The sequence below is a fragment of the Kockiozyma suomiensis genome (genome assembly GCF_038497685.1).
Source record: "Kockiozyma suomiensis strain NRRL Y-17356 unplaced genomic scaffold V2V93scaffold_12, whole genome shotgun sequence".
In the NCBI taxonomy this organism is placed as follows: Eukaryota; Fungi; Ascomycota; class Lipomycetes; order Lipomycetales; family Lipomycetaceae; genus Kockiozyma; species Kockiozyma suomiensis.
This window is the reverse complement of record NW_027117675.1, coordinates 170,394-194,840: the sequence shown is the minus strand read 5'-3', so window position 1 is coordinate 194,840 and position 24,447 is coordinate 170,394. Positions and strand designations below refer to the sequence as shown.

Genomic DNA, 24,447 nt, shown 5'->3' with positions numbered 1-24,447 from the left:
ATGTCTACGACGCACAGAACCCTAACGGCGACGACGCAACACAGCAGTCACCCCCCGCTTAAACCCTACAACATCTCGAATGTCTGCCTGTGCGAATCTCTCCTCTCAAGTCCAGCATAGTTTATCCACCAACTTCCTTCGTCTCCTTTCCGTTTTTCTTATCAACAGAATCTAATTCAAGATGGGTCGTATGCACAGCAATGTATGTCTTATTTTACTGCAATTATGTGTTGCGGATTCGGTAGCGTGAGCATTTCAAGAGGATGAAGAGGCAGATTAAAAACTGACAACGGCGACATGGTGGAAGAATCCTTGAACGACACGACTGAAATCCGCAACTATTTTGATATACAACAGAAATATTGACGATTTTTCTGCTATAGGGAAAAGGTATGTCGTCCTCGGCGACTCCTTACTCACGTCACGCCCCTGCGTGGTTCAAGCTCACCCCCGAGAGCATCGTCGACATGATCATCAAGAACGCCCGTAAGGGTCTTTCGCCTTCGCAGATCGGTGTTGTTCTGCGAGACTCGAACGGTGTGGCTCAAATTAAGGTCGTCACCGGTAACAAGATCCTGAGAATCCTCAAGTCGAACGGTAGGTTTTATTCACGTTAAAAAAGCATTGAAAGAAAGGGCAAAGCTGATTGAAATAATATAGGTCTTGCTCCTGAGATCCCTGAGGACCTTTACTCACTGATCAAGAAGGCCGTTGCTGTCCGCAAGCACCTTGACCGTAACCGCAAAGACAAGGACTCCAAGTTCCGTCTTATTCTCATCGAATCCAGAATCCACAGACTCGTCAGATACTACAAGACCGTTGGTGTTCTCCCCCCTGTGTGGAAATACGAGTCTGCTACTGCCTCGGCCCTAGTCGCCTAAGCGTAGTGTTAGTCGTTTTTATATAGGATGTTAATGAGAAGAGAGGGAAAAAAAGTCTGTTGCGCGTTGGTTTGTTTGTATGTGCCATTAAGCACAGGTTTCATCTGAAGTCGTAGACTATCTCGTGGCTGAAATCTTATGAGATTTCTTCTAGCGCGGGCGGTTTATTGACGAGGGATACGTTTGTACATTTAGAAATCAATCAAAATCAGTACAATAATATTTAGATTCTGCTCATGCGTAAATGTATTTAATCTATGATACAGTAGCCATCTTACTCTTTTTACTCCGGTCAAGAAGATACAGTGCCAATTTCTCCAAAGGGTTGTCTGGTCTAGTTTTAATGTCAGTCGTCATACAAATTGAACAAAAGATTCGAAGAGAAATAGCATACTGTTCACGAGCAATCAGTTTCATCCCGTCTAGTAACGCCGGCGTCACGAGCTCATTCAAATACCGTCGCGTAGGAGCGCCTCCGCGAACAGGCTGATGCAAAGAAGATATATCTTGCAATTTATCTGGATTTGACGAGATCGTGCCATTATTGTCGTCGGTGGATGAGGATGTCTTGAAATGTTTGGATGGAATGAGAGGTTCGTGTGTGTCTGATACTGTTTCTTCGTGAGGTCGTTTGCGAGAAAGCGCGTCCTCATCTGCTGTGGTCGCCGGTACCCTTACTTCTCCCGCTATTAATGTTGGTGCTGTTACTATTGTATTTACCTCTTCAGGTGTTTGATGTGGTGCCAGGGATGTAGGATGCGGTTGTGAAGATGTCGCGTCAAGATCCATTTGATCCGTATTGGCCGCGGTAGCTATAATCCAAAGAACACCAATTAACGTTTGATTTTTCCACATAGTCTATTACATCAGTGCATACGTGTATTTTCTATTGAACTCTCCATTGTCAATAACCTGTCTATCCAAAATGCAAAGATACGTGCTGTTCAAGATCAGTGCCTCTATGTTAGTGGAGCGGGGTAAGCAAAGGGTATAGTACTTAAAAAACTAGACTAGCCTAAATCAAGGGTCGGAAAGGTCAGTTCTGGACCTAAAAACAAGCTTGCATTGTGTATAATATTTCATCATTATTATTGCTTCTTCTGTGTGTTTTATTTGTGTGCTGAATTGAGAGTGTGTCGAGTGGATATTCTGCACTGATAAAACGATATAGAAAGTTGTCATTTGCTTAAGGGCGAAGACAAACATACTCGAGAAGCATATTTGAAGAATCAGCAACCATATTCAAAAAGCAGCAGCAGCAGCAGCAAATCTACACGCTTGCGATAGGCAAATATGAGTTCTCGACGAAGTCAATATGCACAACAGCACCCAATCTACGCACAACAGCAACAACCTGTCTTTCGCAAAGGTCAAGCATCAATAACATCGTACTCATCACGCGTCCGAGCAGGTACCACGGCGTTATTAGTCCCGCAAGGCGCTCTGATCTCGACAGGCGGCACTCTTCCTCGAGCTGCGAAACGGAATTATGCGGAGCTTGACGATGATGATGATTTGATTGCAGGCTCGGGCCTAGGATTGGGATTGAGGAGTGCTGCGGCCGCGGCCGCGGGGGGTGCGGGGGGAGCTGAGGTCGAGCAGCCGGTCATCAAGAGTCGGCCTGCGGTTATGACGAATCATGTTTATCAGTATGTGCTTCGATATATTCTTTTAATCGTTATGTTTTATAAATTTACTGACCAAAGCACATCCAGCTCGGAGGAACAACTAGAAGCAGCAGCAAGTCTACCAGAAATCTTAATCCCGATCCGCATCAACCTCGACATGGGCAGCTACCGACTTGCAGATTTTTTTCTGTGGAATCTTTCCGAGAAATTGACTACCCCCGAACAGTTTGCCGCAATAATGTGTGGTGATTTAGATATACCTGCGCACACATATGCTCCACAAATTGCAAACGCTATTAAGACACAGATTGAGGAATACGCGCCGGTTGCGACGATTAATTTACCACCTGGAATCCAGAATGTGATTGTTCGGTTGAGTCTACATTTAGCAAAGCACTTATACGAAGATAAATTCGAATGGGATCTCGCGTCGGCGAGCAGTATAGCTGAGGAACAGCTATCGTCAACAGACGTTGTAGAGGCTCCGACACAATCTTTAATCTCTGATGTTCTCAAAACTGGCTTGACACCGGAGCAATTTGCTCGGACCGTAGTAGCTGACCTTGGATTGGCCGGGGAATTCTATCCGGCAATTGCGCACGCTATATATGAAGTGCTCATTCGATTGAAAAAGGAAGCTTGTGAGGGCCATTTACCAGTTGAGGTAGATAACGACGCCGCGTACAATACCGAAGCAGGCTGGCGCGTTGATCAAGAAGGACTTGGCGACGAATGGGCGCCTACCGTCGAGGAACTCACTCAAGAAGAAATCGAGCGACGAGAAGTTGAGCGTGAGCGAAATATTCGACGATTGCGGAGAGAGACTGCCAAGTTTGGCGACACGGCTTCGGATAGGGCTATTGCAGTTGCCGATGCAACTGGTTTATTGAGTGGGTCTAAGAAGCGGAGGCGGAAGACTACGATGTTCTGAAGCGTAAATTATATTTATTGATTGTACCTTTGAGTGTGGGAAGTCTGCAGGTGCCTACAAGTGTACGTGACGCTAAAATTATGGGATCTAGTTAGACAGGGAGCGTATAAGAAAGCATATTTTGATATATTGACCAGAGTTAAGATAGAAAGAAGTCTATCGAGATAAGATGAGGAGCGATAGACGGCAGAGACAGTGTAGGCTAGCATACGAAGTTCGACACGACAAGAGACTACGACACAAGCTGCAGTAACTGACCAAATATACTTTTTGAAAGAATACAACAGACCAGAGAAGAAAAAAGGACCTTTATGAAAATGGAGAGGATAGTCGGCGACGACTGATGCGGCAATTGGAGATGAGTTGCCGAAAGGAGAATGTGATTAGCTGGACAGACGGCGCCGTGTGACTTTAAGCTTTCTCGCCTCGGAGAGATATTCGCCGAAGGAGTAGTACTCGAAATATGAGTGTGATAATATGCAGTTATAGAAATAAATCAAAAATAATGACAGAACAAGAGTTAAACGCCAATAACGGATAGCCAGAAATTCTGGAAGCCAAGAAGAGAAGGGAGGCTTACGCTCGGGGAGTTTGGCGCTTAGCTTTGCATTTTCTGCTTTTTCAAAACTTTTCACCAAAGCTTTTCACTCCGTCAGTAACCGTGGTATCCGAAATAGATTGGTATTCGAAAAGTATAGCAATCGTCACATATTTCAAGTATATCGGTAAAAGGTACTAAAGAAGACGGAGAGAGAAGATGTCTGGAGGATCAACAAGACTATTGTTATCACGATACCCAGCGCCCAGCATCTAGATGTTTCTATGCAAGCTCACAGCATGGCTCTGCTTCCGTATTGTTAAACGACCGACTATAGACTGCGGAAAAGAGTGATTCCGGCGAGTCCTGTGCTTTGGCTCTGTTTCTTTGTGCCTGCGTCACGTAGCTTACACGAGAAGTAGCGCACCTGTCATTGATTTTTGCTTTTTGATTTTAACTGAATGGTACTTGGATCAGAGTTAGAAGTACGTACTCTTCTGTGGTCTCTTGTACTTATTTCCTCGTTTCGTCAATCATCTATGAAGATAAATACATACACTTATGGATATTGATAAAGAAAGCTGTGTAAATAGGTGCCTAGTAAATGACAATGGAGCATAAAAATAGGGTTTGAGATTCCAAACCCACTGATTTAGTGCCCCTATCCTCTCTCATCTCGTTTACAGTTGACTACTATTCACGACCATTTACAACTATCTATTGCTATCTACTGCTTTTTTGTATAGCATCAACAGTCAAAATTCATGGCTGGCCGCATGGTCCGCCCCTCGGCCTCGCAGTACCTGCCTCTGCCTTCGGACGACGTCGCGGACGACGACTCAGCTTCGCCGCTCGATACTCTTGTTGCCCGTCGCATGTACGGTCCCTCTTTTCATTTAACTTTCTTTGCCTTCTGTGCCGTAGCTCTCTCGCGCATGCGTCGTTTATTTCTGATAAATAAAGTTGCGGTAATGTCTAGCTGTGGAGCATCATGTCGTCTACTGTTATCAGCCTTTCTCGTCTTCTCGACATCGCCTCTGTCGCGTGGGCTTTTAAGTATCAGGCCAAATCCAAATCTTCGCTTCTCTATTTCCTGCCTTCTTTCTGTATACCACTCCTTCTCCACACCTCGGACAGTAGCCCGCAGACCGCATCGCGAGACTGAGACCTGCACAGACTGACTACTCGTAATTATGGCTAACATTTCCCCCGAAAAAAGACCAGAGGCAGACTCGCTTGACCCCGTCATCTCCCATCCTCTTGCCGCCGTCGACTCCAACAAGAAAGGTGATATAATCGAAGTTTCCCAAGATGCCCCTGCTCCGGCCTACGAAGACACGTCAAAGTTCGATTCTGACGATGGTATCTCTGAACTCGATCTGCGCACCCTCCGTCGCGTTTCTGATCGTCTCCCCCCTGCCGCTTGGCTTGTCGCCATCGTCGAGCTCTGTGAGCGCTTCACTTACTATGGTCTCACTGGTCCCTTCATGAACTACATGCAAAACCCTGCCAGTGACTCGCTTCGTCCTGGTGCCATCGGCCTCGGACAGAGTAAAGCCTCGGCGCTCAATTATTTCTTCCAGTTCTGGTGCTATGTCACTCCAATCTTGGGCGCTATCATTGCAGACCAGTACCTTGGAAAGTACAAAACTATTTGTATTTTCTCGGGAATTTACGCTGTTGGCTTGCTCATCATCTTCACCACCTCCCTTCCGGTTGCCATCGACGCTGGTGCCTCCCTTGGTGGGCTCATCACGGCCATGATTGTTATCGGTCTCGGCACTGGTGGTATCAAGTCCAATGTTTCGCCTCTCATTGCCGAGCAATACACAAACACAAAGAAGTTTGTCAAGGAGCTCAAGTCTGGTGAGCGCGTCATTGTTGACCCCGCTGTCACTATCCAGTCGCTCTTTATGATCTTTTACCTCTGCATCAATGTAGGCTCGCTTTCGGCCATTGCCACTACTGAGCTCGAGTTGCACGTTGGTTTTTGGGCGGCATATTTGCTTCCTTTTGTTTTCTTTTTCGTTGGCATTTTTGCCTTGGTTGTCGGACACACATTTTACATAAAGAAGCCGCCTTCTGGATCTGTTGTTCCGCAGGCTTTCCGCATCATCACCATCGGTGCCATGAATCGCAACATGAACTATGCGCGCCCTTCTTTCCGAGCCGAAATGAACCTCTCTCGCGTGCCATGGACTAACCATTTTGTTGACGAAGTTTCGCGTGCGCTTGTTGCATGCCGCGTCTTTGTCTTTTATCCCATCTATTGGCTTGTGTATGGCCAGATGCTTAACAACTTTATCTCGCAGGCTGGTGAGATGGACACGCACGGCATTCCAAATGATATTATGCAAAACATTGATCCAATCGCAATTATCATCTTCATTCCCCTTTGCGACTACTTACTATATCCTTACCTCCGCAAGATTGGTATTCCATTCAAGCCTATTACTCGTATCTTCTTTGGCTTTCTCTTTGGTGCCCTTGCCATGGCTTACGCTGCTATTGTCCAACACCTCATCTACACTTCTGGTCCTTGCTATGAGTACCCACTTGCCTGTGACGCCTCCGATGGTGGCCAGTTACCCAACAACATCCATGTCGCGATCCAAACCCCCGCTTACTTCTTCATTGCTATGTCAGAGATCTTTGCGTCCATCACCGGTCTCGAGTACGCTTATACAAAGGCTCCTTCCACGATGAAGTCCTTTGTCATGTCTCTTTTCTTGCTCACTAACGCATTTGGTGCCGCTATCGGCATCGCTATCTCGCCAACCGCCAAAGATCCTGATATGGTCTGGACTTATACTGCTCTCGCGCTTGTCACCCTCTTTTTCGGATGCTTGTTTTGGTTTATTTTCAGGAAATATAATAGAGATGAAGATGGGCTTAATGAGCTTGATCGGTTGCCTGATGAGGATTCAGAAGAGTTTACTGAGCGTTTACAGTCGGATATGCGTGGAACTGAGAATATCGCTTAGCTTGACGGTCGAGCTTAAGTACTGTATTGTATAATTGAAGTGAAAAAAAAAATTTGGTAGGATACAGGATGATTGTGTATATTTTAGTTTTTGAAGTTGGATATATAGTACACTGAAAAGAAAAATAAAGCACACATAATTATAAGATTCGAGAAATATACGATAGGCCTCGTAGATGATATGAGGTGCAGCTCTGCATGAAGATGATTTCAGAATCTATTTGAAGAATGCTTTGATCTTTCAATGCAAATAGAACCCACCAAAAAGCGGAATATTACTACATACATTACAGAACTGAAAAAAAACTAAACACAAACAAGGAAAAACAGAATCAAATACAAAAAAAAAGATATTATACAATGATTTAATTATAGAGAGTCTAGTTCCGATAAATCGCTAGGCCGTTCACGTAGCCATCGCATCCGTGGACCGGACTTTGCGCGCTCACTTACTTTAAAGCCAAATAGATGCATTTGATATATCTCCCACTTGCTATCTGGATCATGAAGTGATGTATCACTGCTGCTTTGCTTGCTGTCTTCATCTGAGCTCTCAAGTCGCTTCAATGTTGAAGGCGGGATACGCAGGCCGCCCAGTGGACCGGGGATATCGGTATATGTCTTAAGAAAAAGACCTGCAAAAGTCGCACCAAAGTAGGCGCCGTCGACTTCGTTCTCTTTATTTGCGCAATAAATATCAGCGCAGTTGGGACAGAAAAGTTTGACGGTGTCGTTTCCGGGCAGGTCAGAGGTGGCGATGGGGAGCAAATGTGTCGAGTGGCAGAGATATCGCGGACAGACACCAAAATGAGTAAGGTTGTATTTTTCAGCCATGATAGACAGACCCTGGCGAGTGAGCAAGAAGCGGGCATGGATCAGGCCGTAGAGCTGGTCGGCAGAGGCCTCAATGACGGGAATATTTGGCAGGCGGGCGGCGTCGTCGGGATCCGTTTCAAAGTCGAGAATCATGTCAAGAGCCTCGCCGTAATACGGTACAAGCGATGAAAGACCAGTAAGATTGAAATCGTCCTCAATAAAATCCTCGCTGACCTCGGCGAAATACTCATGGCCTCGTATCGAGCAGAAAGACGATATCCACGTTTCACCTTCTGACCGTGACGATTCGGTTTCTTCGTCCGATTCTTCTTCTTCTTCTTCTTCTTCTTCATCATCATCTTCTTCTTCCTCTACTTCCCCCTCTGCGGCGGCTTCAGCTGTCTCGGTAGCGGTGGATGCGTTGTCTGCGTACTGAAGATGGTGCTCCACGCCTTCCATCATCGAAGACTCACCAAACCCGGCGGATCCGGCACCTGTCTTGCGCGGTCCAACCGAGGACGCGGCGGCAGTACCCTGCTTTGCGTCCATTCCTGTGTTGCGGTGCAGACAATGGCAACTCTTAGAAAAGAATGCTGGAGCGGACCTTGCTATTTGCGCCAAAGAGTGTGTTCAGCACGACGGTGGAGAAAGAGAAGTTTACCCGGCTTGATAGCTAATGAATTTAAGTTTTGTAATTTGTCACTATATTTTGATTACTTACATAATAATGGTTTGCATCGAATAGTATGTATGGCGGATTCCGTCTCGCTAGAAGAACGACGCCAGGAACTAGTCAAAACCCATCTCCTGCCTACGCAACGGACTTGCGATGACCGTTCGTATTGGAATCCGGCAGCAGCTTGCGGGCCTGGTTTGCATCTGCGTGCTGCTCTCGCTGGGTGTGCTCGCGATAGTTTTGGTACGACTTTGCATATTCTTGTTGCTATTTGTACGTTCGTTTCTGGAGACTGACATTCTCGATTGTTTTCTCTATTGATTTAGGCTGTTGTCACGCAAAACTATGTGCTTGGTCTTCGCGGGGAGCGTCTTTCGCTCGTAGCTCAGGTCAAAGCCAATCAGATTGGCCAAATCGTCGAAATGTATTACGCGACCAGCTATACAATCTCGACTCGCTCGTCTATTCAATCCGCCCTGCGGTCGTACAATAACGGGAACCGCTCGGAGGATATTTGGACTGCGGCCAAGGCTCCTTTTGTTCTTTCTCTCAACTCAGAAGACTCTATTCTTTCTGCGTCAATATACTCTCTTGACCTTGCACTGCTTGTTAACGCTACAAACAACTACACCGGTCATGATGTCACTGACACCCTCCCTTCGGATATTTATCCCCTTATGTACGGTGATTCTCTTCCGAGTGCTATCGATGATGCCGGTGGTCTAATTCGTGGACCATACGGAGCAGATGGTGATATAGTGCTCTCTCTCACAATCCCAATCTCAAATACCTCTTTGCGTGTGTCAGAACCCAACCGCACAATCGCTTACCTTACTACTGTTTTCTCGGCTGGATTACTAGCTAGTATTATTCAGGATAATACGACGATGTCCGGTTATGTCCAGTACTGCCTCATCGGTCTGGACAGTAATGATGATGACAGCAACAGCAATTCTTCATCGGCAGATATCTCGCAACCTGAGGAGTTTGTCTATCTTCTTCCGCCCTCGTACGATAAAGACCTTTACCGCCAATCTTACCCGTTCAAGGATTATTTAGCGGCAGAACCCGCCCTACTGAATGAGAGCACGGGTTACATAATTAAAGCTTCCAATCCTCTTCGAACAAACATCTCCGTGGGATATTCCTATTCCGATATTCTTCAATTCGGAAAATGGGCCCTTACCGTTGAAATGTACCGTAAAGATCTCTCTCAGCCGATTTACCATCTCCGCAATATTTCGCTAGCAACAGTCTTTTCGCTTGCTGCCTTCATGTGTATTATCACTCTTCCGATAGCGCACTTAGCAGTCCGGCCTATAGTCAAACTTCGCTCTGCTACGGAACAAACTACTGCACCGCCATCTTATCGGGCTAAGGGTAATAGCTCTGACGGATCTATGCCGAACTATGAGTTTAATGACCAGCCAGATGATAACGGTGGTGGTGGCGGCGGCGGTGGTGAAGGATTTACATCCAGCGCTCAACCTGGAGGTGATAATGACAAGGATCAGCTACCACGAAACAGACGCCTTTCTCCTGCAAGAAGTTTTCGTTTTCCACGAACTGTGCCGCAAAAGGCCAACCCGCTATTCACCGATGAATTGACAGAGTTGACCACTACTTTCAACGCAATGTCGATGGAATTAAGAAAGCAGTATGAGCATCTTGAAGAGCGGGTTCGCGAGCGCACACAGGAGCTTGAGGCTGCTATGCTACAGGCTGAGACTGCTATGATGCAAGCAGAGGCTGCGAATGAGGCAAAATCGGTGTTTATTGCGAATATCACGCATGAGTTGCGGACACCACTGAATGGAATCTTGGGCATGACTTCTGTCCTATTAGAAGAACATGATCCGCATAAGATTAAACGAAGTCTTAGTATTATTTATAAATCTGGAGAGTTGTTGCTGCATTTGCTTACAGATCTGCTCATATTTTCACGCAACCAGCTTGGACAGATAACATTGGAAGAAAAGGAGTTCGAAATATCTGACATAGTGTCTCAAATCAAAGCAATTTTTGCCAAGCAGGCATCTTCAGTCAAGGTTGACCTCTCGATTGAGCTCATGCCGGAACGCATTGGAACGATGGTTCTTTGGGGTGACTCTAATCGTATCTTGCAAATCGTCATCAATCTTATCTCGAATGGACTAAAATTCACTCAACGCCATGGTGCGATTAAGGTTCGTCTTATTTGTCTGGGAGTGATTGACAGACCAGCACTCCCGCAATCGGACCACCCATCAATACTCAACTCAGATAGTATAAGGCGCGGGAGCGTTCGTCGAAGTGGCGGCGTTCCCGGTTCAGTAAGCCCAAACAAGTCATCGTCGGTCGTTGACGAAAAATCGGACCGCTCGTACTTTGCAAGCGTGCCGTTTCCTGCCACTCAACCTGCTACTCAACCTATAGCAGTCAACTCTTCCGACTCAGAGAAGCAGCGTGGGTTATCATCTGCTTCATTTGATCTGGAGAAGTCAGCGTGCTGGCATGATATTAATAGTGGTAAGAGCAGTCCGGCTTTAGATGGCGCTCCTCGGTTTTCGTCTCGTTCATTGGTTCGAAGTAATGGCCACACTAGATCAGCCGGTGGCTCACCTGCTCGTTTTTCTGCCTCCGCAAATGTACTCGGTCGGGCAAGAGAAGCACCACCTGTTTTATATTCTCAACAACTAAGTCCCTCCATTGCTGTATCATCGGGCACTTTGGCTTCATCTGTGCGGCGAAAAGGACACTCGATGTCACTCTCACAGTCTGTAGGGCGCAGTCTCGCTGGACCAGAATCACCTACATCGCCCGTTTCATTCGAATACAAAGCGCCTAGTTTCATGGCTTTTGTGCCTGCCATTTCAAGGTCCGCATCACCGCATTCGCCAGATTATAACAGTTTGGACGGTGATTTGACGGGAAAATATCTCGAGTTTGAGGTGCAAGTAGAGGACAATGGCCCGGGTATCCCTGATCATATTCAACAATCCATCTTTGAGCCCTTTGTGCAGGGAGACCAGGCTTTATCGAAAAAATATGGTGGTGCGGGACTAGGTTTGTCTATTTGCAAGCAGTTGGCCGAGTTGATGCTTGGTACTATTGAGGTAGAAAGTACAGAGGGAGTTGGTTCAACCTTCACATTGCGAATTCGGCTCCGCTATGTCAGAGATATTGCGAAATCGGTTATTGATGACGCTAGCATCAATAATCCCCCATTAGATTCTATAGATATAGATAATACTTCTGCAGCTCAGACGCCGAATGATGAGTCTGGTGTAAGACAGACTGGTGGTTCGTTGGCTGGTCTAGGAGCATCGTCTTACTTCTTAAGCAAAACTGCTCCTATCCCTGGTGTCGATGACACTTCGGATACTGAAAGTATAATTTCGGTGTCAGATTCACTTCGTTCGCTTACTGAGTCGCTCAAGTCCCTTGTTATTGCCAACCAGCAAGACAGTACAATTGCAAACGACCGTAACAAGAAACAGTTGTCTTCATGCCGGGCGATCAGGGTCCTAGTTGCAGAGGACAATCGGGTGAATCAGCAAGTTGTCAAACGTCTTTTGAATCTGGAAAAAATTACAAGTATTGTGATTGCGAAAGATGGATATGAAGCTGTTGAGTGTGTTAAAAAGAGCATTGCTGCCGGAGATCATTTTGATATCGTTTTTATGGACATTCAGGTATGCTATATGCAGTGTATAGTCGACGTTTGTAACTGACTTATTTTATCTGCAGATGCCAAATCTCGATGGTTTACAAGCAACACGCTCAATTCGTCAAGAGTTGTATTACAAGCACCCAATTGTCGCGCTGACTGCTTTTGTGGACGATTCGAATGTTACGGAATGTAGGGAAGCTGGAATGAATAGTTTCCTCACGAAGCCGATAAAACGCAGTGAGCTTCATGCTATCTTACAAGAGTTTTGTCAACTTGAACAAAGCTAAGATGTAGAGCCGATTCTCTAGAGAACATACTATAGATGTTTGTTTGTGTCTTGATTATTTCGGTTTAGGGATATTTGGGCGTTTTGTTTATTAGGAATTTTCATCTGGAAAGAGTATCTTTTGGTCAATTTTCATCTTAAAAGGAAGATCAGGTACATTAAGTTTGGTAAATATGTTACAATTTGTTTTGCAGTAGACTATCTGCTTTTGTTATATTTAGAAGGCTGTTGTTTTCAGAATTGAATATCTCGATTGTTAGGGTTTGTTTGCTTGTTAGAGATGCATTGTTTTATATATTATAAGCCTGTAAACAAGACTACCGACGATTTCCGAAGCGTCCGCGTCTATTGGAGGTGCCTTTACTTGATCTGATTTTCAATCTTTGAAAATTATGAGAGACGCCACCTGCTCTCTTAGATGTAGGATGCAACAAATCAGCATTTCCAAAAATGGGAGGCGGAATCACTAGTCCGGGCCCATCTTGATCTGCTTCATCATTGCCGTAGCTTATAGTTGGTATTTCCTCTTCGTCTTCCGGTGAAGGGTTGGAGTCATTGATGGTGGGATCGGCAAGAAGATCAAATTCTTCGTCAGAACCTGGAATATCATTGCCATCTGCGGCGTTGTCAACTGTGATGGTTTCAGCAACATGAAGCTGTTGAGATTTACGGACATTTGCCTCCTCGTCTGCATCTGTGTCTTCGCTAGACTGTTGATTGTTTTCTACCTCGTTGTCTGTGAGGATGTATTTTTCGGATATCTCTGGTTTCTTGTGAAGCGTCGGACGCACTAGACTCACTAATTAGATGACTCCTATTGTACGAAAAATATATAACACGCACTCTTGACAAGTCTTGTCGTTCTCTTTTGCGTCTTTGCTTTCTTATACTTATCATGCTTCTCTCTGGCTGCCTCCCTCTCATTCGCAATCTTCACCATCTCGTCAATATCACCCTCCTGAAACTCGCCCAAGTGAAAAGTGTTATTCTCGGCCAACTCTTTTGATTGTGACCCAGCAGCACTGGCGGTAGGCGGTGCCTGTGTAAGCTGCTGTCGCTCTTCCATCTCCATTTCTCGTAATATTTGCTCTTCTTCAGTATATGTTTCATCCTGTGCTTTCCGTAGTTCAGCAAGAATAGCGCTCAGACCCCTTACTACTGGTTTTGGTCGTTTCAAAGGTGATGGGGTAGATAATAAATCCCGCGAATGGTGGGATCGCTGGAAATACGAGACTGACGATGGCGTTTGCACGATTCGTCGTTGAGAAGGAGGTGTCGATAGGAGTGAGGAAGACGGAGAAGGCAAGTTTCGCGATGGTGTTTCCGGTATCACGCGAATGCTAGAGTATCTTCGTTTGATAGAACTGGACTTTGTCGGTGTGTCTGGTGTATTCTCGTCTTCTTCCTCGTCCTCCTCGTCCTCCTTTTCGTCATACAGTCTTCTGCTTGCGTTTGGCTGTGGTCCAACTATTGGCATAATTGGTGACTTGTTTAAATCAAATATGCTGAAAAAAGCGAGTGCTTTGCCTTCTGCTAACGGCGTAGGTCCGACTTGAGTCACTATTTTGCGCTGACGGCGCGCAGAATCAGAGGATGAAGCGGAGTTACCTGCGTATGGTGCATCGTACTCTCGCGTTTGTTTAACTGGTGTAATCGTAGTAGATAGCTTTGTTGTCGTTTTTGAGTGATGGTGATGGTGGTGGTGGTGTTTCTTTGCGGTTGTACGAACATGGCTATCGGCAATAGTTTCTTGTTTGTGTTCTCGATGATGATGGTGATGATGAGAATGAGAATGATCAGGTTTGTGACGGTCTACTTCCTCGTCTTCAGTCCCTCCAACAAGCTTGAGCTTTAACCTTTTGTACTCTTTGTACTTTGCGTCTACAAAATAGAGCAATTAGTTAAAAAGATCATTAATAAAAATCAGAGCAGCTGTGTACCAATCTCAACATTCTCCTTTATATCTTGCTTCTGAGGATTCCGACCATGCGTATTTTTGAAGCCATACTCCCAGTCTTTAATTTCAAGTTTCAGCTTTTCTATGGCATCAGTTGTCGTTTCTTCTGATGTAGCCATCTGTGCTGAGCTGACCAGAGTACAGTGGTTAAAACAAGATTGGGTTAGATTCTATAGCGCGTAGATATTCAAGCAGGGTAATTGGCGATGCTCGACGCGTACGCGACGCGTTCCCCTGATTAAAGTACTCATCCTTCCTACAGCTGCTCACTTTCTCACAGGCGCTCGCAACTCACCAATCCGATTTTCTGTGTTTCAGCATGCCAAGTTTTGACGTAGACGACAAAGCTGCTGGTCGTGATCCGACTGAGACGAGTTCACCACAGTCGCAGTCCTCGGTCGTGCATCAATTTGACGAGAGTATTCAGACCTCGTCAAGTCCTTCCACAGAGCGCGGCTTCGATTTGGATAGGTTTGAGTTCCCTGATGATGATGAGCTCGCCGAGCTTGAAACTTCGTATGCTTTGAGATCAATTTATTTATGTACAACGGATGTTAATTGCCACTACCAGAACCTCCACGGAAAGACCTCGTACCAGAGCAGCAGCAACTCCGGTCGCGATAGCAGCCCCTCTGCCAATTTCGTCCCCATCAAATGGTTTTGATGCTAACGACATGCCGGTCTTCTACCAACGTCTGATGCCATTCAAAGAAATCTTTAATTGGCTAAACCATTTCCCCTCGCCAACTCCCTCATTCACCAACCGGGAAATTGCCTTCACGCTTCAAAACGACGCGTACCTTCGTTACCAAGCTTTCCCGACCTATGATGCTTTTAAAAAAGAAGTGGTGCGGTTACTTCCTTCGCGATTTGAAATTGGGCCTGTATATTCTGCAAACCCACGCGATCGCAAAATCCTTCGAAAAGCAGCTTTCCGGCCACTGGAAAAAGAACTTGTCTTTGATATCGATATGACCGATTATGATGAGATCAGAACGTGCTGTCAGGGAACTAAGATTTGTAGTAAATGCTGGACTTTTATAACGGTGGCGATCAAGGTCATGGACGTGACTCTGAGAGAAGATTTTGGCTATGAGCATATCCTTTGGGTATACTCCGGTCGACGCGGGGCGCATGCTTGGGTATGTGATAAGAGAGCCCGTGTATTGGACGATTCAAAGAGGAGAGCCATTGCGTCCTATTTTGAGGTGTTGAAGGGTGGTGCTCTATCCTCAAAGAAGGTCAATTTGAGACGTCCCCTTCATCCCTTTATCGCGTAAGTAATATTCTATTTGCAGCTATTGTAACGCTCTTCGTGTCTTCGTGGTTTGCTAACTCTTTAACGTCTACAGTCGCAGTCTAAATATCTTACGTGACAGTTTTAAGCAGGCAATCCTCATCGATCAAGATCCATGGCGATCACAAAAGGGTGCCGAGAAATTGTTAGCTTTACTACCCGACAGAGAGCTCAACGATGAACTTCGAAAAAAATGGGAGATGTATCCTGAAGAACCGAGTTTGCAGAAATGGGCTGATATCGATACTCTTGCCGAGCAAGGAGTGTCAAGCACACTTGATACTAAACTGCTGATGGAAGCCAAGCAGGATATTATTTTGGAATACCTCTATCCGCGTCTTGATGCTGAGGTTTCCAAGCATCTCAACCATTTGCTGAAATCTCCATTTTGTGTGCATCCAGGTACGGGACGCGTTTGTGTGCCTATTAATGGTGTGCGTCCTGAGACTTTCGATCCTCTGGATGTTCCAACGGTTGGGCAATTGAGCGCAGAAATCAACGAATGGGATTCTATTCATAAAGCTAGTGAGACTCCAGATAAGGAAAAGCTAGCGGGTATGTTATCTCTTTTTTTTGTGTTTGAGAAAATATCGTGTCATTTCTAACGACCAAACTAGATTTTGAAAAAACGTCTCTCAAACCTTATGTTGAATACTTTCATCGATTTGTTTCTAACTTGACCAAAGAAGAAATGAGACAAAAACGGCAGCGCGGGGTAGAAGCTGGAGAGTCGTTAGATTTTTAAGATGCTTACGATTATTAGTTTACATGGGAATGGTTGTCTGTGATAAAATTTATATTTTTTACAAGTAATTTTAATCAACGGCGGTGTCAGAAGTAACTGTTGGCTCTGCGTCCGGAGTAGACTCTTCTATAGCGTCCTCATCGCCATCTTCCGTAGATCCTTCTTTGCCGTCAGCTCTTTTTCTTTTCTGTCTCTGTTTTGCACTCTCGAATCCTGGCTTCTTTCTCGGGGGAATAATGGCTTCGAAAGCAAGCTTCCAATCTCGTACTTCGAGCCATTTAAGCATGATTTCGACAACATGGTTCGTTGTGAGCACATGTCTGCCTGATATCTTTATGAATTCAGAAATAGGAAGCTTTGCAGTCTTGATTTGTTGAGAAATTGCTTTGTTTTGGCATAAATTCTGTGCAAGTGGTTAGATATCAAGTCATTAATCGGAAGGGAGTATTCTTATTCTTACTTTGTGGCGCCCTTTATCCACAATGCCACCAATAATATAGGTCATATTATCTTCTAGTTCGTTTAATGTCTCATCTGAGTCCGACGATAGGTAAATCATCCGACTACGCTCTTCCTCATTCTCTGGAACAACGTATTCTCCACTCTCAAACACTATATTTTTCCAGCTTTTATATTGTGCTTTATTAGGACCTTCAAATCTCTCTAGCAACGACCCATTGAAGGAAGAGACTTTTAACGAACAAGGTCTCATAGCACGCCGATTTTCTGAATAGCATCGGGTTACCTGTAGTGACAAAGACATCTGCTCTTTTTCTGTCATCATATGATCGAATCCGCAATCAATCAAAATGGTAATAGGAGCCAATTCAGCGTCATCCCGCTTAGGCTTCCGCTTCTCGTCTAGGGCTTGTCGTTCCTTTGCAAGAACGCTAGCATCAGTTTCTTCAACCTCCTCTGGCGTAGTGTTCGTTGCAGCTAGTCGCTGTTCTCGCTTCTCAGCCTTTTTTTGTTTTTGTAACTGTTTTTTATATCTATGCCGTTCGTCTTTCTCACTCAACCATTTTTGCTTCTTCTGTTCTCGCTTCCAGGCATTTCGTGACATTCCTTCTGGTGGTTCCTTCCTTTTCTTAGTCTCTGAAGCTGCATCTGAAGTCGATACCTCTGCATATTCGGTGGCTTGTAAGATCTTAGCTTCGTCGGTCATTATCACTCCGAATATTTAATACATAAGAAATTTCAGCAACGCAGAGGGAAAAAAATAGCAGCCGTCTCTGACATTAAGGTTTATACATAAACCCCCTGAGAGCGTAATGATGAATTTGTTGCGCACTTATGTCTTCCGCCAAAAAAATACTCCCAGCTGCTCAAAGATTATCGTTACAGATCAAATTTATTCTTCTCCATCTCCTAAAGCAATGGCGCCAACATCACGAACGCAAGTTTCTAAGGGAAAAAAGGCAACAGCTCCGAAAAAAACAGGTGCAATCAGCAAACCACCGTCAGGCTCCGCTTCAACAGTTACCAAGAAACCAAAGCGTTCCTTAAAATCATCTACCAGCAATTCTTCGTTAGCGACTATTACAAAACGCTCAGATATTTCGCGGATTAAAGTACATCAAGACGAGCTATTTTTGTCAATAGAAAAGGCTCCGTTGGAAAGCTTAGGGCTGCTTAATGCGGAGGCTGGGAAGCGCGAGAGGCAAATGGCTGCGAAGACAGCTAAACAGGTCGAAAAAGATAGAGCGCAAGAGGAAACTAGGAATTTTAATATGCGGTTGCTGGAGCAGTTGGAGAATTTAGGAGGACTTTCAGTCTGATAATAATTGTACAAAATGTTTTTGTTTTTGGCGTTAAGGATTTCGCTTTTTTTAATAGCATGATCAAATCGAGAAGAAAGGTATATAGTCAGGAATTGAAAGTATGAAATTTCGTTCGAACTATGAACACAAAGCATAAACTCCTTCACGTAAACTCCATAAACAAAATCACTATAAGATAATCGATACAATACGCTCCTGTCGTTAAAACTCAGCCTGCGACTCCATGGATTTGATATAACTACTTTTAGCCAATTTTGTTAATTCATTAATCCTCTCATGCAGGTTATCATTAGACTGGATGGCTGCCAACAAGCGCATGCACTGGAGTAGAGCTGAGAGCGTTATGGTGGTCAAAAACTCGAATCGATCTGAGAGCGCAGCTGTATAACAGTAAGACACAAATACACGTACTAGAAATGAACAAAAACATACCTTTAAGTCGGGCATAGAGAGGCAAAACAATCCAATCTCTGAAGGAAGCCAGACTCATCTTTTTTATACTGTTCATTTTCACACTCTGACCTTTCTGCTTCGCCCAAAACTTTTTTGCCCCATCTTTTGTCATAATCACACCAGATCCTTCAAATTCTAACTGTAACGGCAAAAATACGGCCTCGATGTAAGGTAAGACCGTTGAATGATAAAACTTCCAAAGATTAACAACATGATTGACAATATCAACATCCGAATATGAAAGTAACGTAGACGTATTGTCAAATACTGAAACTCCTAATTTGAACATATCCTTAACTTCTGAGATTAAGGTGCTAGGATCGCGCTCGGCTATTCGTCGTTTGGTATGGAGCAGCACAAGTTTATTTAGATCCTCCACCGGTACCCGGAGGCCTTCTCCAGCAAAGAGAGGCATCACAGGTGCACACAAAAACGGCCAGATCTCTTCTAGTGCCTGGTCCCCGCTGATTTTGTTTATGTCTTTGTATGACAGATTCTTGACGTCGATCGTAGATATGCTCTTTTGCAAAGCTGAGGGAACATAGGGCGCAATGGCTGGAGAGGCTGGATTGAAAGAATATATGGAACCAGCATCCGATGTCAGTTTCGAGTTGGATGAACTAGAAGAAAGGATCATTCCCGAGTGTCCTTCTTTTCTTGACCTTAGTTTGAGATGATGCTTATGCTTGTCACTAGATGTGATGCTGGCGGGAGTAGATGAAAATGGAGAGAGCGGACCTCCTTGTTGAGAGCTAATGCTCAGTCTTCGAACATCTAACGACAACTTTCCATCAGCGGGAGACTTCATAGCAATCTTGTGTTCGGGCTTCGACGGTAAAAATATTGCTTGTTGTGATAAGTTGGCAGAAGAATTAGTTGGAGTGCTGCTCAAGCTGGTGCTTGACGAATTTGAGCTAGAATTAGAACTTCCACCCCCGTTGTGTGGCGCATTCTGCGAATCTGATGCAGAAGGAAGTACTTTGTATAAGTGGTGGGTGAGTTGCTGGCGAGCGCCGCCGGTGAGGACCGGGTTCGGTATCTCCGGAGTAGATCCTGCAGAAGAATGCCTTTGCAAAAAAGAAAAGCGTGATTTACTTAGCCCGAGAGGATTTGTGTGGGAACGGCGATTAAGAGACGTCGACGACTTCGCAAGGTCAGTAGATGAGGCTTTTGCTTTTGATGCCAGCGATGACAGTGACGCTGAGCTGGCTTTTTTCATAAGTTTGCTCGTACGAGACGACTTTGACGACGTCGATGCACTATCCTCGAGAATGAGCGAGACTTTTGAGCTATTGTCGGCCAAGCTCTTGCGGCTGCTTGTGCTGCCTCGGCGCATTCTGGATAGACCGGCATGTCGCGAAGAGGAACTTGACCCCAGAGGCGGATTCGACATTCGGCCCCCATGACCTGATGAAAGCGAGGTGAAGGTCGCTGTTGATATCAAAGGAACTGGCCGGCGAAGAACAGAGTGGCCCGGTACACGCGAAGTGGTTGTCGTGCTGGAGGCGGATGTTGAGAGCACTGAGACGTCGTCCGATAGAGAAGCAATGGAGCGTCTGTCATCGAAACTGTCGCGTCCCCCAACGCCAACGACGGCTTCGGTATCACTAAGGCTGATGTCTACCTCCTCGTCTTCGTCGTCTTCGTCTTCGTCGTCGTCGTCGCCATCATCGTCGTTATTAAACTTCTCTCGCACACCACGCTTGCCATCTGTTTCTTCAATGATCGGCTCGGCAGGATACCCTGAGGCATGCATATGAGAGTGATAAGTACTTGTGAATGAGGGGATGAACAGAGGACCAGAGGCCTGCTGCTGCGAGCTTGAGGATCCTGAGGAAGATGCGCCCGAGGAGGAGGAAACAGTTGAACGAGCCCCTCTATTTCGCTGCTTGTTGCTGCTGTTGCTACTGCTACTTCCCGGCGGTTGCCAAGGCAGCCCGCCTTCGCCAGGAGCCGAGGCCATTGTCAACAAACCACAACGCGTCGGAATGCAGAAGATTGTGAGTGAAGATGGCCGAGTATGGCTCAGGAAGCCGCGTGCTGGTGTGCAGGCTGCCCCAGAATGGACCCGTTAAATATCGGGTCAATATTATCATGTTAACCCAGGCCGCACAGATCGGGTCAAATGAGCCTCGCGAAGCTATTCCATCATCCTTGATTTTATTCGTGGAGGTCTCTCCGCGACGTTGTTTCTTGCTCTTTATCTCTTTATCGCAACAATGAGTGTTCGCAGGCTAGACTTGGTACGCTTAAGGTCTTTGAGGACGCTGGAGGTAGTGGGCAGATGTAGATGTCTGTCGACTCACTCACACTCGCACTCTCACGACGACGGCGCTCATTCCCAATCTCATTCTCATTCTCTATCTGCTCCAGAACCTCCCGTATCTTCGCCGCTAAACGTTCCAAGCAAAACCTCCTCCGACACAAAAAAAGCTCAATTTGCGCTTTCTTCTGCTCGGGAATTTTGTGACTCACTTCTAGACTCGTCTCCTCCGTTGTTCTCTCCACAGCTCGTCTTGCCTTTCATCCCAGCTCCTTCTCGTGATGCCTACACTGCTCTGGCTGCTCTCTCTACCACCCTCCGTCGCTCTATGCATCCTCCACCGACCTCTTCTTCTTTGATATCTCATGCTTCTGGAACCAGCGCAGCCACCTCTCGCCTTCGATTGCAGTTCTGGCGACAAACTCTGCAAGACCTTCTTGCTGGTAAACCCTCGCCATCCGAGCCTGTCGCTGTTCTGTTATCTGATGTGGTTCGCGACCATGGATTTACAAGAGGATTTTTCACAAGAATGGTAGACGCAAGGATATCAAGAGTTGGTGACCCACCGTTCCCTGATATCCCTGCAATAGCTGATTTTGGCGAAAACGCTCATGCCTCGATGCTATATCTAATGGGTGAGAGTATGCCAGACGGCCGCGCAATGCCACTCGAGCATGTGTCTTCGCATATCGGGCGCGCCATGGGTGTCGCTGAGATTCTATCAGAGTTTCCTACGACTCTCGAAAGACGGGGACGCGTATTGCTGCCTCTTGACGTCATGATGCGCCAAGGACTTCGCGAGGAAGACATTATACGACGATTGGATCTGCAAGATCCTGAAATAAAGCGGAAACTTGCAGATGCTGTCTTTGAGGTCGCCACACATGCAAACGATCAGCTAATTACCGCGCGTACGATGCTTGAAGAAGTTATTGAGCGGCAAGGTAGGCGCGAAAGCATCGACGACGCGATGTTCGCACCTATACTTACCGCTATTCCTGTCAGGACTTGGCTCGAAAAATTAGAAAAGGTTGATTTTGATTTATTTAGTCCGAAGCTAAAGATCAAGAGTTGGAATTTACCGCTGAAGATGTACTGGGCATATAGAACCAGGAAGATTTAATTTTAACTGTACATGTGTTCAACTCCAGTTGATATATGCGCTCGATATGTATGATTGGTTTTTTTTGTCAGAGAATATTGGTTGTCAAGTCGCAGATACTAACTGAGCGCGGATACTTTTGTTTTGGTAAGTCTCGTGTAAGATGGCAGCAAACTAGATCTGCAACAGACCCCAAAAGCAGCAGATCAATATTCATGTATACGATTACCACCACAAAAATTTTCTAATTATTACCCAAAATACAAGCTACGAGAAACCAGAGCTGCTACATCAAATGGTGACGTCAGTCTCTTCAAAATGCAAGTTAATTTAACTTTGAAAAACTAGACTGTAGCCATCAATTTATGACAGTGTTTAAACCTTATTTAGTATGTCGTTTACGCAGAGAATAGTTCACTTTGTTGACTCTTCGTTCTCCGCCAGCCAACATCGTGAACTTGTCTTCCTCTCAAAACAGGAAGGATTTTGACAAAGACCCCGGTCGAGAGCCATGTCTGGCGCGACAACATCCGCCCGCGGATCTTTTGCTCATTTTGTGCCTCAACACTCGCCTGCGGCAGTCTCGGCAATTGATACGACTGCGGTCTCTCCTCGAACTGTACTCACGGCGCATCCACACGCCAACGCTCGATCGTCGTCGGCTGCATCCATCGAGCGTTTACGATTGTCCGCTGATACTGAGAGGTCTGCATCTGTTGACAATGATGTTGTCATCCGAAGTGGCTGGCTTATGAAACGAGGCCGGCACTGGGTACAGTTCCGTTTGTTTTCTTGATCTATCTCTGTTATTCTTTGTTGCTAACATGATCTCAGACCTGGAACCGTCGCTGGTTTGTATTGCGACCGGCTCAGCTTTCTTGGTATAAAGATGATACGGAATACAAAGTTTCCTCGATAATTGCCATGGACGAGGTCAACAACGCCGCCGTCGTCTCCGATCATAAATCCACAGACTCGAAACGCAAGAACCATTTCGCCGTCTTCACGCCCAGCAGAAACTATCATTTGCAAGCATTCACCGAAAAAGATGCTCAGGATTGGGTAGACGATATACAGGCCGCCGTTAAAATTACTCAGCAACAGGCTGAGTTGAACAGGCACCGGCCGTCGATGTCCTTCTTTAGGTCGCCAAATTTCCAATCTGCGACGGAGAATGCAACGCCCGAGCAAGGCGTAGCGGTGACTACTGCGTCAGGGCGACCACAGCAACAATCGACACCCCCTCCGTTTCATGATACACCTACAGTCGCAGTCACAGCGTCCACCCCAGAAACTGAACTTTTACCTACAGCACTATCTAGCCGAGCCTCTCGTGTACGTTCTCCATCACCTTCTCCAAATACAACAATAAATACGACTTTCACCAGTTCAGATCAGACTTTAGTTCCAACAACACGTCGGCCGCATCTTGCTGGCTATCACACTCACAGTAGTCAGCGCACGCCGCAGGCTGCGCAGCCGACTATCAACTCGCTAGCGGCTGAGGAAGCTGCGTCTCTTTCACTTACTGGACCGGCACCACTGGATCCATTTACTTTGTCGAGGAATATGCCTTCATTTGATGGCACCTCAATTACCTCAGCACATACTGCTGAAGCTAGTATTTATAATGGCAGTACATATGATTTTTCTGGCCCAGAAGACATTGGGTTTTCTTCTGGAGCCTCTGATTTTGGGGGCGACGCAATTCAAAGTCCCGACACCTCTCCAGTTGTATTCAGCCATACATCGCAAATCGGTGGTGTGCTTAATTCTTCTGAGTCTACGAGCCCCAAGACGGATAAAAATAGAGATATCGCACAAGATCTTGCTCGGCTAGAGAAAGATCGTGTTCTTTATAGCGGATATCTTTTACGACTTGCCAAACGTTATAATCAATGGCGCAGAAAGTGGGTTGTATTGCGTAAAAGCAGTCTATGCTTTTATAAATCAGAAGATGAGTATAAGCTTCGCAAGCTTGTGCATTTAGAATCAATCATTGATGTTATGGAGATTGATCCGATTTCAAAGACAAAAGTGTTTTGCATGCAGATAATTTTGCCGGATAAGAGGTTGAGATTCTGTGCTGCTTCGGAAGATGACCTTACGAAGTGGCTGGTCGCAATAAAAGCTGCTGTGAGCAAATGTAAGAAAGAAAAAGAGAATGAAGGTAATGAAGCTGAATGATGACCGATTGTAATGTTATTTTTCGTTATTTCAGTGATAATAGAAGCAAGTAATTCTGATAACGCAAGGGTCGGTATACTACCAAATCGGTGAAGTCTGCTGATATCCCCGTGAGTACTCTATTTTTTTCGAAAAAATTTAAAGCATTGAAAAAATCGAAAAAAATAATGAGAATTAGACATAAATAAAACAAGAAGATTTATTAGTTGACTGCTTGTATTGTTGCTTTGGCGAACTGTGCCGACCAACAATGAAATGACGTAGAAACGCG

The 24,447-nt window shown here is 45.5% G+C and overlaps 12 protein-coding genes across 12 annotated transcripts; 7 read left to right on the top strand and 5 right to left on the bottom strand.

The window, feature by feature from the left end:
• The first annotated feature begins 89 nt into the window (after window positions 1–89).
• Window positions 90–1,107, top strand: V2V93DRAFT_373614 (40S ribosomal protein uS15). Its single transcript, XM_066911035.1, has 3 exons — window positions 90–202; window positions 384–597; window positions 661–1,107. Exons 1-3 carry the CDS (start codon window positions 182–184, stop codon window positions 879–881), a joined length of 456 nt encoding a protein of 151 aa, XP_066764201.1. The 5' UTR covers window positions 90–181; the 3' UTR covers window positions 882–1,107.
• V2V93DRAFT_373610 (uncharacterized protein) lies at window positions 1,053–1,852 on the bottom strand. The gene is made up of 2 exons (XM_066911034.1): window positions 1,276–1,852; window positions 1,053–1,215 (listed from the first exon to the last, which is right to left on the bottom strand). The coding sequence occupies exons 1-2, from the start codon at window positions 1,734–1,736 to the stop codon at window positions 1,137–1,139; spliced, it is 540 nt and encodes a 179-aa protein (XP_066764200.1). The 5' UTR covers window positions 1,737–1,852; the 3' UTR covers window positions 1,053–1,136.
• Window positions 1,853–2,331: 479 nt separating this feature from the next.
• V2V93DRAFT_373609 (uncharacterized protein) lies at window positions 2,332–3,468 on the top strand. The gene has a single exon (XM_066911033.1). The coding sequence runs from the start codon at window positions 2,511–2,513 to the stop codon at window positions 3,438–3,440; it is 930 nt and encodes a 309-aa protein (XP_066764199.1). The 5' UTR covers window positions 2,332–2,510; the 3' UTR covers window positions 3,441–3,468.
• A 1,703-nt stretch (window positions 3,469–5,171) lies between these two features.
• V2V93DRAFT_327280 (POT family-domain-containing protein) lies at window positions 5,172–6,962 on the top strand (the record flags this gene model as incomplete). Its single annotated transcript, XM_066907555.1, has 1 exon — window positions 5,172–6,962. One exon carries the CDS (start codon window positions 5,172–5,174, stop codon window positions 6,960–6,962), a length of 1,791 nt encoding a protein of 596 aa, XP_066764198.1.
• A 58-nt stretch (window positions 6,963–7,020) lies between these two features.
• On the bottom strand, window positions 7,021–8,535 carry V2V93DRAFT_387864 (casein kinase II regulatory subunit-domain-containing protein). Its single transcript, XM_066912312.1, has 2 exons — window positions 8,499–8,535; window positions 7,021–8,450 (listed from the first exon to the last, which is right to left on the bottom strand). Exon 2 carries the CDS (start codon window positions 8,324–8,326, stop codon window positions 7,331–7,333), a length of 996 nt encoding a protein of 331 aa, XP_066764197.1. The 5' UTR covers window positions 8,327–8,450; window positions 8,499–8,535; the 3' UTR covers window positions 7,021–7,330.
• V2V93DRAFT_373605 (uncharacterized protein) lies at window positions 8,514–12,676 on the top strand. Its single transcript, XM_066911032.1, has 3 exons — window positions 8,514–8,696; window positions 8,780–12,127; window positions 12,183–12,676. Exons 1-3 carry the CDS (start codon window positions 8,607–8,609, stop codon window positions 12,390–12,392), a joined length of 3,648 nt encoding a protein of 1,215 aa, XP_066764196.1. The 5' UTR covers window positions 8,514–8,606; the 3' UTR covers window positions 12,393–12,676.
• Window positions 12,541–14,485, bottom strand: V2V93DRAFT_373603 (DNA replication/checkpoint protein). Its single transcript, XM_066911031.1, has 3 exons — window positions 14,332–14,485; window positions 13,235–14,272; window positions 12,541–13,181 (listed from the first exon to the last, which is right to left on the bottom strand). Exons 1-3 carry the CDS (start codon window positions 14,465–14,467, stop codon window positions 12,709–12,711), a joined length of 1,647 nt encoding a protein of 548 aa, XP_066764195.1. The 5' UTR covers window positions 14,468–14,485; the 3' UTR covers window positions 12,541–12,708.
• Window positions 14,486–14,609: 124 nt separating this feature from the next.
• Window positions 14,610–16,527, top strand: V2V93DRAFT_349152 (uncharacterized protein). Its single transcript, XM_066907942.1, has 4 exons — window positions 14,610–14,864; window positions 14,920–15,624; window positions 15,701–16,200; window positions 16,263–16,527. Exons 1-4 carry the CDS (start codon window positions 14,668–14,670, stop codon window positions 16,388–16,390), a joined length of 1,530 nt encoding a protein of 509 aa, XP_066764194.1. The 5' UTR covers window positions 14,610–14,667; the 3' UTR covers window positions 16,391–16,527.
• V2V93DRAFT_349151 (guanine-1-methyltransferase-domain-containing protein) lies at window positions 16,427–17,740 on the bottom strand. Its single transcript, XM_066907941.1, has 2 exons — window positions 16,851–17,740; window positions 16,427–16,793 (listed from the first exon to the last, which is right to left on the bottom strand). The coding sequence occupies exons 1-2, from the start codon at window positions 17,553–17,555 to the stop codon at window positions 16,461–16,463; spliced, it is 1,038 nt and encodes a 345-aa protein (XP_066764193.1). The 5' UTR covers window positions 17,556–17,740; the 3' UTR covers window positions 16,427–16,460.
• Window positions 17,741–18,162: 422 nt separating this feature from the next.
• Window positions 18,163–20,724, bottom strand: V2V93DRAFT_373596 (HbrB-like-domain-containing protein). Its single transcript, XM_066911030.1, has 2 exons — window positions 18,604–20,724; window positions 18,163–18,551 (listed from the first exon to the last, which is right to left on the bottom strand). Exons 1-2 carry the CDS (start codon window positions 20,585–20,587, stop codon window positions 18,373–18,375), a joined length of 2,163 nt encoding a protein of 720 aa, XP_066764192.1. The 5' UTR covers window positions 20,588–20,724; the 3' UTR covers window positions 18,163–18,372.
• A 69-nt stretch (window positions 20,725–20,793) lies between these two features.
• Window positions 20,794–22,394, top strand: V2V93DRAFT_373593 (Squalene/phytoene synthase-domain-containing protein). The gene has a single exon (XM_066911029.1). The coding sequence runs from the start codon at window positions 20,844–20,846 to the stop codon at window positions 22,008–22,010; it is 1,167 nt and encodes a 388-aa protein (XP_066764191.1). The 5' UTR covers window positions 20,794–20,843; the 3' UTR covers window positions 22,011–22,394.
• On the top strand, window positions 22,395–24,404 carry V2V93DRAFT_406733 (uncharacterized protein). The gene is made up of 2 exons (XM_066912676.1): window positions 22,395–22,761; window positions 22,824–24,404. The coding sequence occupies exons 1-2, from the start codon at window positions 22,501–22,503 to the stop codon at window positions 24,174–24,176; spliced, it is 1,614 nt and encodes a 537-aa protein (XP_066764190.1). The 5' UTR covers window positions 22,395–22,500; the 3' UTR covers window positions 24,177–24,404.
• The last annotated feature ends 43 nt before the right edge of the window (window positions 24,405–24,447 follow it).

Excerpts from the sequence above, each read along its gene's own strand:
- V2V93DRAFT_349152 (XM_066907942.1), top strand. The coding sequence starts at position 14,668 with ATGCCAAGTTTTGACGTAGACGACAAAGCTGCTGGTCGTGATCCGACT. Across the intron at positions 15,625-15,700 it reads CCCCTTCATCCCTTTATCGC|TCGCAGTCTAAATATCTTAC; the intron begins GTAAGTAATATT and ends TAACGTCTACAG. Across the intron at positions 16,201-16,262 it reads AGATAAGGAAAAGCTAGCGG|ATTTTGAAAAAACGTCTCTC; the intron begins GTATGTTATCTC and ends CGACCAAACTAG.
- V2V93DRAFT_373609 (XM_066911033.1), top strand. The coding sequence starts at position 2,511 with ATGACGAATCATGTTTATCAGTATGTGCTTCGATATATTCTTTTAATC.
- V2V93DRAFT_387864 (XM_066912312.1), bottom strand. The coding sequence starts at position 8,326 with ATGGACGCAAAGCAGGGTACTGCCGCCGCGTCCTCGGTTGGACCGCGC.
- V2V93DRAFT_373593 (XM_066911029.1), top strand. The coding sequence starts at position 20,844 with ATGAGTGTTCGCAGGCTAGACTTGGTACGCTTAAGGTCTTTGAGGACG.
- V2V93DRAFT_373603 (XM_066911031.1), bottom strand. The coding sequence starts at position 14,467 with ATGGCTACATCAGAAGAAACGACAACTGATGCCATAGAAAAGCTGAAA. Across the intron at positions 14,273-14,331 it reads AAAGGAGAATGTTGAGATTG|ACGCAAAGTACAAAGAGTAC; the intron begins GTACACAGCTGC and ends TCTATTTTGTAG. Across the intron at positions 13,182-13,234 it reads AACGACAAGACTTGTCAAGA|TGCGTCCGACGCTTCACAAG; the intron begins GTGCGTGTTATA and ends TAGTGAGTCTAG.
- V2V93DRAFT_373614 (XM_066911035.1), top strand. The coding sequence starts at position 182 with ATGGGTCGTATGCACAGCAAT. Across the intron at positions 203-383 it reads TGGGTCGTATGCACAGCAAT|GGAAAAGGTATGTCGTCCTC; the intron begins GTATGTCTTATT and ends TTTCTGCTATAG. Across the intron at positions 598-660 it reads GAGAATCCTCAAGTCGAACG|GTCTTGCTCCTGAGATCCCT; the intron begins GTAGGTTTTATT and ends GAAATAATATAG.
- V2V93DRAFT_373610 (XM_066911034.1), bottom strand. The coding sequence starts at position 1,736 with ATGTGGAAAAATCAAACGTTAATTGGTGTTCTTTGGATTATAGCTACC. Across the intron at positions 1,216-1,275 it reads AAACTGATTGCTCGTGAACA|ACCAGACAACCCTTTGGAGA; the intron begins GTATGCTATTTC and ends CATTAAAACTAG.
- V2V93DRAFT_373596 (XM_066911030.1), bottom strand. The coding sequence starts at position 20,587 with ATGGCCTCGGCTCCTGGCGAAGGCGGGCTGCCTTGGCAACCGCCGGGA. Across the intron at positions 18,552-18,603 it reads TCTCTATGCCCGACTTAAAG|CTGCGCTCTCAGATCGATTC; the intron begins GTATGTTTTTGT and ends ACTGTTATACAG.
- V2V93DRAFT_406733 (XM_066912676.1), top strand. The coding sequence starts at position 22,501 with ATGTCTGGCGCGACAACATCCGCCCGCGGATCTTTTGCTCATTTTGTG. Across the intron at positions 22,762-22,823 it reads TGAAACGAGGCCGGCACTGG|ACCTGGAACCGTCGCTGGTT; the intron begins GTACAGTTCCGT and ends ACATGATCTCAG.
- V2V93DRAFT_373605 (XM_066911032.1), top strand. The coding sequence starts at position 8,607 with ATGACCGTTCGTATTGGAATCCGGCAGCAGCTTGCGGGCCTGGTTTGC. Across the intron at positions 8,697-8,779 it reads GTGTGCTCGCGATAGTTTTG|GCTGTTGTCACGCAAAACTA; the intron begins GTACGACTTTGC and ends CTATTGATTTAG. Across the intron at positions 12,128-12,182 it reads TCGTTTTTATGGACATTCAG|ATGCCAAATCTCGATGGTTT; the intron begins GTATGCTATATG and ends TTTTATCTGCAG.
- V2V93DRAFT_349151 (XM_066907941.1), bottom strand. The coding sequence starts at position 17,555 with ATGACCGACGAAGCTAAGATCTTACAAGCCACCGAATATGCAGAGGTA. Across the intron at positions 16,794-16,850 it reads TGGATAAAGGGCGCCACAAA|AATTTATGCCAAAACAAAGC; the intron begins GTAAGAATAAGA and ends CCACTTGCACAG.